This window comes from Gavialis gangeticus, unplaced genomic scaffold (genome assembly GCF_001723915.1).
Source record: "Gavialis gangeticus isolate Ggan-Ray unplaced genomic scaffold, GavGan_comp1, whole genome shotgun sequence".
In the NCBI taxonomy this organism is placed as follows: domain Eukaryota; kingdom Metazoa; phylum Chordata; order Crocodylia; family Gavialidae; genus Gavialis; species Gavialis gangeticus.
Window position 1 is genome coordinate 11,621,701 of NW_017729034.1, and position 13,520 is coordinate 11,635,220.

The 13,520-nt window shown below is 41.4% G+C and overlaps 1 protein-coding gene across 4 annotated transcripts in view; it reads right to left on the bottom strand.

Moving 5' to 3' along the window:
* The window catches only part of POLQ (DNA polymerase theta), a 141,860-nt gene that overhangs the window by 74,941 nt on the left and 53,399 nt on the right, over nucleotides 1–13,520 (bottom strand). For all 4 annotated transcript variants that reach the window (XR_002099396.1, XM_019527057.1, XM_019527056.1 and 1 more), the window contains 7 exons: nucleotides 10,108–13,325; nucleotides 8,052–8,198; nucleotides 7,350–7,546; nucleotides 5,418–5,658; nucleotides 5,135–5,328; nucleotides 2,102–2,236; nucleotides 396–570 (listed from right to left, as the gene is read on the bottom strand). Coding sequence is in view for 3 of the 4 variants with exons in the window: in XM_019527057.1 (XP_019382602.1) it covers nucleotides 396–570; nucleotides 2,102–2,236; nucleotides 5,135–5,328; nucleotides 5,418–5,658; nucleotides 7,350–7,546; nucleotides 8,052–8,198; nucleotides 10,108–13,325 (4,307 nt within the window). In the remaining variant the exon portion in view is untranslated. The remainder of the gene's footprint in view (nucleotides 1–395; nucleotides 571–2,101; nucleotides 2,237–5,134; nucleotides 5,329–5,417; nucleotides 5,659–7,349; nucleotides 7,547–8,051; nucleotides 8,199–10,107; nucleotides 13,326–13,520) is intronic.

A 13,520-nucleotide genomic window follows, 5' to 3' on the forward strand; every position in this document is an offset into this window, starting at 1 on the left:
ACACACACACACACACACACACACACGTAAATACATATACACACACACACACACAGAGTGTGTATATATACACACCCACCTCCCCAAATCACGTGCGTGCGTGGGTGTGCATGTATCCCCCAAATTCTGTAATTATTCCTGAAGGTGCACCAGAAACGTGTATATTCTAGCTACTTAAATGCACACACAAAAAACATATTAGTAACACTGCTTCAGCAGTGCCTAGCTACATAGGGTCCTGAATTTTAATTTAGATTTACATTTTTCTGTATTTTAAAACTTTTGATTTAGTTTGGTTTGAAAGTAAGCTAAAGGACACAATCAGTTCTTCCTGATCACTCAAACATGCTGTCAGAAACCAAGGAGAAAAAAGGGTGTCATGATCATCTCGTTACCTGTAGCTGTGTGAGTTTGAGAGATCGGATAGATCCTCTCCATCCCCAGTAAAGAATTCAAACGCTTCTCCCTCTGCAGCGGAAACACCACCTTGGTCATTGCATTGGTGATTCGCCTCCATTCTAGAATCAGGCCTGGTAATGGATGTAAAGTCTTTAATTTCTCCAGAACATCCTATAAAGTAAAGCACAAAGCTATAATGGGCTGCCTTACAAATTCTATACAAAGTTTCTTTGGTTTTACAGAGGTTAATTCTAATGTACAGTGATATACTGAGAGGAAACTCTCCAATTCCACGGCCATGTCTCAATATTACATGAGCAACAGCTCCACTCATATTTGCTGTACAGATAGTAAAAACACTATGACACGTACCTGCAATATAGAACATGCAGCCACAGAAAATTATTTGAACAGACTCATTTGGTCTCAAGTCCTAAAGAAAAATTTCAGAGTCTGCTTTAACAAACAAGTCACCTGAAACAGTCAAATGATCGCCTGGCCTGGGTTGTCTCCTCTCTCCCAGATTAATGCTCCTCCTTCCTCTTCTTGTGCTTCTCTCCCTGCACCTCTCCTATTCTGACTGCACATCAGGAGGACACAAACAGGCCCACTGACCACACTCCTTGTAGGGCACAGGTGATCACTAGCAATAAAAACTTTGCAGTTAAGTCAAAGGAGTTGCTTCATATTGATCAATGAAGGTACAAGCAATTGCTCAAATTAAAGTATGGGAAAAGAATTATAAAAAAAAAAAGCTGAGTACAGCCATTGGGACTCCTAGCAGCATCATAGGGTAGCCAACACTGTAAAAGTTAGATAACTCTCTTCACCCTTAGCCTTACTTCTACTATACCCCACCTGGGCTAACACCAAGTGAAATCTACCAAGCTCCTCACCTCTTCCTTGCTGCTAGAGCTTAAGACACCAGTATCTGTTTTCCAACCCACTTCTCACACTGAACAAAAGGACACTGAGGGCACAACACAAGTTAATGAGCCCTGAAAACAGGGGACAAGTAGATCTGCTCATATGTCTTTGTCTGACACACACAGCAGTGATTAACCCCAGGCAATCAGTATTAGGGCAGCGGCTTCACAAGAGTTAGAAATTGGTAGTTATACTGGTGGCCCTGGATTGTGTACATGCTTTCAATATCATACATAGTTAAAACCAATCTATGTAGCCATTCTGAAAAGCAATTTTTTTTTGAAAGGCAGAACACAGAAGTGGTTTTAATAGGCAGAGAAAATTAATCACAGACAGTTAATCCTGCCATAAAGGAGCCAGCAGACAATTCCAAAACAAACCTTTCTTTTGCAAGAAAAACAACATTTTTTTAAATTTTTGTGTCTATATATGTATTTATATTGTATTTTTCTCCCTGACATCTAAGCATCCTTCAAGAAGATGACAAAAGAGTCTAGCTGTTGACCCTACACAATTCTTATGCTATTTCTGTCTTGTAGACACAATTAGGTTGAGTTACACTCAGCCAAACCTACCATTTCAGTTATACCTGCAGTTACCCCTCATTCTCAGTTACATCTGTGCCTTAAAAAGAGGTTACATTTGACTCTGCATGGGAGCAGACAGCACTAAAACTTATTCTTCCTCACTCAAATCCAATCAAACTCTGAAGTGTACATGGGAAGGAAGTTATTCCTATAGTCACAGTACAAAACCACACTTAATTTAGTTGTACCTTGGTTGTACTGAACTGCTTGCCCAGCCTGACCCTGTGTCCTTTAGTAGTGCATCTTCTTGTGTAACCAAGAGTTTTCTTATTCCCTTGAGCTTTTACATCTCCATTTGGCAACTTCAGTTCCAAAAACAAGACCTAATAGAGACCAGAGTTTCATATTCAGTACATGTTTTTAAACCCCAAAATAAACAAGTGAAAGAGCACTTTAATAGCCTATGTTCTAACAAAAGGACAATGCTAATGTTCCAGGTACTTAACAAGCTGATTAAAAGATCTGTGTATTATCAATAGCAGTTCCTCCTCATTTTAATTAACTACAAAATGTAATCTAAAAACTAATTTTCTAATCTTAAAAAGTTTGGATTGCAAGGTGTTTTTAGACAAGGTAATTGATTCCTGTAAATGAGGCTACAGATATCCTCACTGCTCACTCCTTAATAACTGCTTGGCTGTAGTGACAGGAAGACAAGGAAAAGATGTAGGATGGAGGAGTAGGAAACTGATGCTGAAAACAAAGGACTAGACTGATTTAGATCTGAGAATTTTGTCTGGCAGCAAACCCCAGACTGTACAGAGGCCCGTTTCCCCACATTAAGTACCTGTAAAGTATCCAAGTTAACTCTTTGCCTTGGAATACTCTTGGGATTCAAATTAATTGCCATTTAAGGATAGTATACAAGGACACCTATACACCTGCTGGATGTCTACTCCAACAGGTGCTAATTAGCATGTGCTAGAGCAGACTTGATTCATTAGCACACTCCAGCAGCCTCTGCATCATGTGTATTGAATGTCCCTGTGCTTCAAAACAGCAGCAGGAATGCTTTAACTAAAGCTCATTCAACGAGCTTTTTAGTTAAAGCACCTCCACCACCATTTTGAAACATGGGATGCTAAATACATGTGACACTGTGGGCGTCTTAATTACAGCAGGTCTCAGAGCCACTTTAATTAACGTGCCCCATCCCCCGCTCCACTCCGGAGTATGGGTAAAGATGTCCTAAATGACTGTCTGGCATCTCTTTTGCTGCAAGTCAAATCTCAAGCTAATCAGCCCTGGAATTTCTGTTTTTAAGCCTGGATGTTACCTGGGAACAGACTGCAGGACACAAGATATTGAAAGAGCACATTACTGGTACCTTTTATTAAAGAGCTTTAGACATTAGCTTAGAAATTAGTTTTTTTCCTAGCAAACTACAATCAGTTGGAAAACTAGCCACAGTGAAGGATGTAATTCAACTGTCATTACAAACACAAATCTTCACCGCTTATCCTGAATTTTCAGGTGGTATTCTGCACTATTTGATTATGTTCAATTACACAGCAGGCAGGGGAAAGCAGAAGTAATTTGCATAGTATGAACAGCCTCATATTAGAAAATTGCATAAAATGGCAAAGGTTCACATGAACTTCATGGGGCACTCAATAAATTCTAACAGAACTTTTATACCAAATTCATTATCCTGAGTTGATATGCAGCTAGATCCCTAGGCCAGATCCAGACTGCAGGCCACCTCATGTGCTAGATCAGGATCACGAGAAGCTTCACAGGCAGGACCCAGACATGGCAGCTGCATGATGAACAGTGACAGCAGCATGAGGGTTAAATGCAGCTGTCACTCATCCCCTTGCTCCTGACATGTCCTCAGTGCAACTCCATAGCTGGAAATCTGGCAACAGACCCTGCCCCCACTCACCCCACTCCCTAATCTCTGGCCCCTTTAGGAGCCCCATAAGCTGGGTGAAATGGCTCCATGGGCCGGATCTAGCTAGTGGGCTATATCTCTGACATACCAAATTTACCACCATATTTTACAGGAAAAATACTTCCATAAGAGGTTTTTTTTTCCTTAGCTGTGATGAGTCAGAAGACATGGGAACCTGGAGAGTCATTAGTTCACGAGCACCAACTGGCATCAGATCAGCATTACTGAGAGCAGAAATTCTGTGTTTGCAGGGAAGTAGGGAACATTTTGGGGAGTTTTTTAAACAGTGGTTGTTTGCGCATTTTGGCCAGTTTCCATGTTAAGAACAGTTCTGGTAGAGATACTGGTGGACACACATCAAGTAAGATGGTCAAAAGCTGTAAAAGATGCTATTGCTGTAATCAGCATATTGCACATACAAAAAGGTGAACCATAGGATGGATCCCTTTGGGATTTACTTGGTTGGAAGGCATTATATATAGAAATCTGCCAGTAACCAATTTCTTTTTGGTGCACTATTTCAAACCTGGTTTGAAATAAGATCCCCTTTTATTTCTGCCCAAAATGCCAGGCCCAGTAGTAACAATACAAGCTGGTCAACGCAGCTCAAGTGCACAATTTCTTCAATAAACCAATACGGAGTAGAGTTAATTTCTAATATCAGGGTGTGGACACACAAATGCTTGGAATCCTTTCAAAGCAGAATGTTTCAATGGGGCAGCAGCTGACACACTCTAATTGCTATGTGTGAACGAGCTGAAAACGATTCAAATGCAGCAAACCTGCTCCAACTTTCATACTGCTTCATTCAGAGGTAAAGCTGGATCTGGTTTGAGGCCAGCTCATTCACACATAACAATAAGAAGCACCAGCTGCTGTCTTTGTGAAACATTCCTCTCTTGAAAGGGATCCAAGTGTTAGTGCATCCACACCCTCCAAGTATTAGCCAAAAAACATTTTGGGTCTGAACTGGTAATAGATCCTGCATATTTTCTTAGGAAACTGACAGATGATCATAAGTAGCTGTAGCTCTTTACAAATTAAAAGCCTAATCCTACAACATGTTGAATAGTATGAATACCTTCCTCGTCTGCTAAAGTCTGTGAAGATGAAGATGCTTGGTACCACCTGAGAGAGACTCAGTCCCTGTCAAGATAGAGCTCTATCAGAAAATCAACTTTGATCAGAATTAGGTTTGTTTTCCAACTTTAAAGTCCAATTCTCCAACCAAATACCCCTCCACCAATGTTTCTACCCAAATGTAAGAAGTTAACTTGATGAGTCTTTTAGAGGCAGCAACTCTGTCACACCCAAGTCCCTCAAATACCTCTGCAATGTCATCAGGGCTGGTCAGGGAGAAGCTGTGGCCTGCCAGCTGGTATGCCTGGGTCTCAATCTCATTTAGTTTAGCTTGCATGATGTGTTTCTGGGTCTCACATGCCACTGTGCTAAAGCCAATTCCATTCAGCTCCAGCAGAGCCAAGCAATATTGTGTGGGCATCTCCACTTTGCAGAAAGCATCTGAAATAAGTAGAAAAGCTAAAAAATACTGATCTCCCCAAATGACCCTACTCATCAAGTTAAACTTCCCAACCCCTGGTCCTTTTTACCTGTTAGGTTTTCCTTCTGTAACAGTGTATTAAGCTGGTTCATGATGCCAAAGATGAGCACAGACTCTATGGCTGCTCTGTACCGCCCAGAGTGATCAGCACTGGCACTAAGCCCCAAGCTCTGCACCCCTTGGCCAGTTCCTATCCCTTCAAGCAGGGGGAGTTCATGAGGGAGAAAGCTGGTAACCATGTTGTGAAGAGTACATTCTTTAGAGTCAGGATCCAGCAGCCAGCATGCTACCTAAAATGGACATAAGCAAATACTGAACACTTTGGTTATTTTAATAATAACAGAACCATAAACACTATTTGGTAGTGAGCCCAAAAGTTCTCAACAGCAGTGTAAACTTGTGCTTCATCAAAGCCCTCAAGTGAGACACCCAAGTCTTACTGACAGTCAATTAAATGCTTCTGAGAATTATTACTTAGTCAATAAAATGCACACAAAGCTTTGCCTTCACTCAGTGGTTCTTCACAGATAATAAAGCCATGGAAATCAAACAGAAATGGAGTAAAGTCTGCACATGAAAAGAACTTTGTAAAAAATAATGGCATTATAAGGATTGCTATGAAATGGGGATCTGTGAAAAGAACCTAGCCTGACCCCCATTTTTGCATATCAATACAAGTAATCAGGGCTGCGTCAGGTGAATTCTACTATCAAATGACCCTTGTATAAACCAAGTGAAAGCAAAATTGGACCCTATAATTGAAACATGTTTAATAGTTCTAAGGCTGCATGCAGAGCCATAGCAGGATCCTTCTCGCCCTCCCACAATGACTCTGGGGTGACAAACTATAAAGCAAATTTATTTTGCTATGAAGATTTGATGTTGCTCTCACACAGAGCAGGCCACTTGAAAGTAAGGCTGCAATTCTTATGGGTTTTTTTCTCTTCCCCCTAGAACTCCACTGTAACACTAAAGTTTAGGCTCTCTCCTGTGCTGGACATATTTAAATGCAGTTTGCTTATCTATGTATTTTGATGCTGAACCATGCCACCCAACCTAAAGGTATGCTGAGCTAGTTTATGCAAGCAATTATATCATCATCTCCTGGTGACTAAATCAATCAGAAGTGATTTATTAATTTTAATTTAAGCGGAAAGTACCAAGTTAAAAATGTCAGAGATGCAAAATGGAAAAAGACAGACTAAGTCCAGAAATGTCTCTAGTGCTCTGTAATTAATTACAAACCAAGCAGACTAATCGTCCAGTTACTGATAAGAAACATCATGAGTGAAAAGGTTTCCCCCATGATATTTATATAACTTTGTTTGGAAAAGATCCATAGAGCCAATCATATATTAGGTTCACTGGCAAGTAAACAATACCATGGCAGTGACTTCTGATCCATGAGGACCATAAGCAAATACCTTAGCCACAAGAAAAGCCTAAGTGTTACTCTAAACATACTTTTTTGCATTTGTACTGCAGAGTATTTTGGATCCTTAAGCAAATCAAAATTCCTATTTTATTCAGTCTGTTTAAAATGCAATAATGCTTTTTCAATTCAAATAAAACTTCAGCTCTTTTTTTAAACAGCACAATAAGAGGAAGGACCTGTGGACTGAACTCTTTTTGGAGCATGCTGTCTCTCTCCCCCTGGAGAGCTGTATTTGAGAGAAGTCAGTGTCCAAGTGACATGTGGCTTAGAGCTGCATATAATTAAACAAACATTTGGAAACAATAAATCAGAGACCTGATTCTCAGGGGCTCTGGTAGCAGCTCAGCACCTTGGAAAATCTGGCCATAAAAAGCTTCTACATTTACCTCTAGCTATTATTGCTGCTGTGGAAAGCATCACTAAAACCTATGGCAATTTTTTTGACTCTCAGTAAATAGACAAATGGCTTGAGCAAAGTACAAAGCACTTCAAACACTGGTTTAAAAAAATAAAATGCAAATTTAATTTCTTAACAAATCCCTGAACCTTTGGGTCCTCAAAGCTTCCTTCCAGGGAGATGCCACAGGCCATTAGCAGGGTCTTGTAGTGTTGGATGAGGTCGTACATAACCAGACAGTGCTTTCCCTCAGGCTCTTTCTGCAAGCAGGACTGGAGATGACACAGTCTCTCACTGACAGATAGGTTCTGATCCAAAGCAGGGGGTGCCAAACTGGCACTGACTTCTAAGGAAAGGGGCACAAAAAACATCATCTCTTTAGTCAGGATACCATAGAAATAGATGAGGTAGCGTGGGTTTTCTAAAGCCAGCAGTCTTAAGCAGAAATATAACAGTAATAAATGCAAAGTGATTTTATATATAAGGGATTTAGGAAGCAGTGTGAGTGCTTGTTTATTTATAAATAACAGCATGGATGGGCTGTCCAAAGAAATGAGGAGAATTAGCATCTTGCTCAGTCACATTCACAGGCAGATAAGCCTGAAACACAACACTTTGTAGCCAGGAAATTCATTAGAAACAGAGGAAACACTGGAAAGCATGTTGCCATTGCCCTTGGCAAAAACTAACATGGCTGCTTTCTTCTGTCAGATAAAAAGACTGTTAGGGACACTCACAGCTTCCAAAAATATGTCCACTAAGTCCCAAACTAGGTGACAACTTTCACAGGGTTGTCCACTCTCTGAAAGGCCTAGCTCCCTGCAATCTGGTCCATCTGCCAGAGCTCTTACCAGCCTGATCGTCTGCCTTTTGCTGCAGTGAGACATAGTAGGCATCCTTTCCACCCCAGCACACTGCCAACCCAACTATCAAGGTATCTTCACAGCCTTTGATAGGGAATCCATCATCTTTAACCTGGATCTGCCGGGGAGATCTTACTATGGAAATATTTTTTAAAGTTAAAATTATACATATAACATTTTAATCAATTAACATTCCAATAATGAAATAACCTAGAATGCCTTCATTCTCACCTATCCACCAGCCTCTTGTTTTCTACATTCTTTTTTTCAACACATCTTTACAACAGCAAGGTAGGCTGGGCATTGTAACAGAGAAAACCACTGCTTAGGAGTTCTTAAAATGATCTGGCCTTCTGTAGTATTGCCATACTTACAGGAGCAGATGTAGGCTTTTGAAAAGGGGAGTGCAATGGAAATCTAATGGGGAGACGGGGGTGCAACCAGCAGTGGAGACTAGAGCTCTTGGCAAAGATTGCTCGCTATGTGTGCACTACATGATTTAAAAAAGTGGGAGGGAGGGAAGAGGCTGACCATGTCCTCACCTCACTGGATCCACCCCTGCATTCCTAAGATTTGAGGAATAACTGCACTCCCTCCTCTTGTATGGTGACACAGTTGTCATTTCTCTATCACAATTACATTCCCATTCCTGAAACAGTTTTGTCAATGCTGCTCCCATGGTCAGGCAAATATCTTAATACTTCCCCATGGTAGCAGTGATGGTCATGTGGAGAATCTGTTTATAAGATATGATTAGGGAGCAAAATTTTTTTAAAAAAAATCAATTTCACATACTATCTGGTAGAGATCTTCAAAGACCAGAGGCTGGTTCATCCATAGTCCCCTCAGAGATGGATGAAGGGAAACTACTCATTACTTTCATACCCCCTTCCATCACAATTGCTCTCCTTCCTCTATAGAAACTCCCTAAAACGGTGCATCAGCCCCCTTGGAGAGTTGTATTATATGAATACTAGTGACAAAAATGTGCAGGAGCACAGCAACAGCCTGGGATGGGCTGCCATTAAACAATGAAATAAATGGAGCCAATGAATGGAGCAGGTTACAATAAGGTTACAACCTTATTGTAAACTGCAAAATATTTAGCCAGGTTTGTTACTTTCTAGTTAGTGGAGACTCTGAACAAATTGCTTTTGTTTCCGACTTCAGAGATATTACTTATTTGGTGCCAAGCTGAAAGCTATTTGTGTATGTCCTACTGCATTAGCAGTAAACCACAACGGGACTCCACTTTAAAATAAGGGAAGTGATGAATCTTTGGCTCATATTTGCTCTGTGCACTAATTTGGAAGTGTGTGTTCATCTGAATGTGTCAGACAGAAATGTCCCCATCTTTTAAATGCCAGTTATATTGGCCATTTCAGTGCTTGTCATTTGCCACACTTACAGATTTCAGTGAGAAAAGCATCATTTATACTGTGATAAGCTTGCTGCTCTGATTCCAGATTAGCTCAACTCTCCAGGCCTCATAACAGAGCAACAGTACAGGTTCTTCTGTTTGCTTTAGCAATAATGCTCCTTACGAACATGCAAGCCGCCATTATAGCAGACACTCTGCTTACTTTATTATGCTGGCCGACTGTTTCATGATGATGTTTTACTACGCACTTTACACAGCAGGCACATAGCCATTCACCAACATGTCTGCAATAAACCACAGGGATTGTACAAGCAAGAAATACTTAATGGCCATTGTTACAGGCTGATGATGGTAACAATCCTTTAAGTATTTATGGCTCACACTCACTCTAACCACCTTCCTTTCCAGTTCCACCCTTCAGTGCAATGCCTAGGTCCAACATATGCCTTCCTCCAAATGAACTGGAAATTCACTGCAATTTCAGCAGCTGCCAACATACAATACATGTAGGATTTGTTCCTTATTTTCACAAATTTAAAATGAAAACATGCATATTTGTTCCTAACCTACTTTCATTGAATTTTGATTACTCTCAGCAAGCTTAACTGAACTTCTCTTCAAAGTAATGCACTGGAACATGAAATACAGGAAGGCCAAACTGACCTTGTTTAAATCCGCCGCCTATAGTTGATCTGGGGGACAAGAGACGTTTTGTTCTTTCACAAGCCACCGAGATGGCAAATCTATTTTTGCCCCTCCATTCTTGGATGAAGGTCTGGAAGACAGCCATGTCACTTGCCACATCAATAATAGTGAAACTTTCAGCACTGCATGAAATAAGTGGCAAAACGTCTTGAGATAAGTGCAGTGAAAAGCCCTGGTCTAGAACAGAATTGTCTTTTACAGAGTCAGTCTCAAGCAGGCCTCCATTTTCTGGATTAAACTGCAGTGTTTCTATTTGCTGGTCTGAAGCAGGTATGCCATTCTGCAGCCCCTGACAGAGCGGGCCTCCATTCATGAGGATGACATCTTTCTTTTTCCCAGACTTCAGAGAGGACGTGCCAAAACTCTTTGGTGCAGGGTCCACAGGGGGCACTGGAGGAATAAGCCCATTGCTAATATCTGGCTGAGGATCACACTTCCTGCTGCTTCCCTTGAGAAACTGAGGGGAACAATTTGATTTTTGTTCCAAGGCTCCCCTATTGCTCTCTCTACCTGTCAAATAGTTCTCTAAACCCTGGCAAAGGGGTAATGGCTTTTTCTGACCACAGCCAAATTCAAACACTGCACCTTGCTCTTGGTTGCAGTTTGAAATAACTAATTTTTCCTTTGATCCAGGGATGCTTGGTCTCGATGAAGCAGGTTTATTGCCTGAAGGGCTAGGCCACTTGTCTAGAATTTCTTGCAACCCTGGGCTTAACTCAAATGAATGTTCGCTCCATACTATTGGATTGGTATTTTTTTTTACAGTTTGTTGGGCTTTCTGCAGTCTTACACTTTTATCTCCTCCTATGTCCATTGGTCCGGAGTCCTCTTGTGCAACAGATTTTCTTAGTTCTGGCTCAAAAAGAGCTGCAGATGGCAAGTCTCCTTGAAAAGGAGGTGAGCTCACATTGTCAAAAGCTTCAGCCAACTGGAAAGAATCAATTTCAGAGAACGTAAGAGACGCATCATTACACTGTGGTGGCTCCTGCTGCTCAACCTGATTTATACTCAATACACCCTGAATAGGCCCCCAGCTCTGCTGATGCAGACAGCCAACAAGAGAGCTAGAAATGGTGTTAGGAGGAAGAGGTAGAATCTCCTGTTCCCTGGTTTCCATCCCTTCAGCTTCACCTGCACGAATACCAGAAGGGTCATTGACATCACTGAAACTATCTTCAAACAGCAAACTATTGCTTGTATTGAGACTAGTTTCAGGAACAGGGTGACATTCTACTTGTACATGAATGAAGTTTGGATGCTGGCCATTGGAGGTGGGGGCTCTGTTCTGAAGACCTAGACAGACACTCTCCTTCACTGAAGGTTGGGTTAGATAACCTTGTAAAAAGCCATGTAGCTGGGAGTCAGTGACAGAAAAATCATTTCCTCTGAGACAAAGTGCAGCATCTGGGAATTTCACTGCAGACTGTAAACAAGAGCTCACAGAGCCCAAAGTTTTATCACTGCAACATAGATCAGCGGGTTGTTTCATACCAAGTGTTGTCACAAGACCTGAAGAGTCCATCTCTCTAAATGCCGCAACTAAGCTTTTATCAGCGACACTCTCAGTTTGAAAAGCGTTATCGCAGGGGAGTTTTGTGAAGGTTTTCTGCACAGCAATGGCTGCCCGCTCTGTGCCTTTTGCTCCCTGATGTCCTGCAATTTCAGATGCCACCTGCTGCTGTATTATCCTATCTGTCTGAGTATCCAACTGGAAGCTGTCCTCAAAGTATCTGTAGTCCAAGGACAGATCACGGGCATAACCATTTTTGCTACTTTTTGCAATACAAACAGCTCTGGATTTTATTGTGGAGTCTCTCAAAAAATCCTCAGGCTGATTATCAGCAGCTTTACCCACACCTCCACTCTGGAACAATATGCCATTGGGCCTTTCACTGCTATGTTTGCCTTTGCTTTGAATTGGGAAAAGGCAGGATTTAGGTTCATAACAAACAGTTTTCTGCTCGTGTGTACCATCACTCTCATGTGTTTTTGCAGAACTGCCGACTATTTCATTACAGAGGTCTGTATCTAGAATCATCTGCTGTTTTCCAGATATCCGTTCAGCATATTTTTTTCCAGCATGAACTTTACTGTCTTCGGCAATAATATTCTCATTTTTCAACTCCCTACTAGGTACCATCAGGCCTCCCACAGTGTTACTTGTCTCCATTCTCACAGTTGTAGCATCCCTCATTATAACATCCCTAGATGCCTGACAAATTGTTTTTTCTTTAGGCTTGCATTCCTTAGTAACAAAAGGCTCCATAAGCAGTCCTTCCATTTTCTCTTTGCTCCCTATAAGCAGATAATGTTCATGAAAAGATCCTGAGATTTTGTCCTTGTGAACCAATGATCCTTTTTCTGTCAGTTCCTTATTACTTCCATCTGGAAAGGATTTACCTTCACAATTGCTGTGTCTGGAAAGAGGGGGCCCTTTTACACCTTTTACTTGCCTCCTTGATTCTTCAAGCAGTGACCTATGTTGCTTCAAAGCCCTGTTGCAGTTTCTACTTTGATTTAAGCATCCACCCATTGTTATCCTTGGCCTACATATAGCAGAATTTTTTGTTGGAACAAATCTCAAGGTTGATCTTTTGCCTTCTTCAGTAGGGGATTCTTGACTTGTTTCCCTGGAGCTTGCCCTGCTTTTTCTCTTGGAAGTAAATTCCATGTTTTCTTTATCTTTGCTCAAATGTGGTCGTTTTCTAGCACTCTGTACAATGACATCATTGTTTCCTTCCTCTGTTTGAATCTGATCTATCTGGGCCTCGCTCTGCAGCCTGCACTTTGGGGTACTGGCACCTAGCAATCTTTTATTTGCCTTTTCAATCTTTGCTGAAGTCCCAGACTGAGAGTTGGGGTGAAGTCCATATCTTTCCTTGTTAAATGCTTTTAGGGTCTCAAATGACCCCTCCCTGCTCAGTCTGTATTTTCTGTTCTCCAGATCTGACTCGCTGCTGATCATGGAAGAGGATGACTCGGAGTCCAGGTAAGAATCTGGGTTCCACTCTACTCCCATCACAGCCAAGTCCTGCTGCAGGAGTGTTCTAGCCTCCTCCACAATAAGGGAGGCAGCTTCTTTTTCAGTGACATGCTTCATTCCAGCCATCCAGATGCAGCGAGTGTTCCTGCGCTCCTCAGCTGCCTCTTCATCTTCATCCACTGCCCTACGAAGACTAATGGAAAAGAAACAAAACGGAAGTCAGCTAGGAAGTTCTGTAGAAACACTCACACTGGCATTGATAAATGGCACCATGCTGCTCTTCACTTATCTTTAATTAGCACAACAGTTTCAGTGAAGCTTTAAGTTCAATATATTTGAGGACCATTTAGTCTGGACTAGGAAATAAACATTTCTTTTTCTTTTTTTT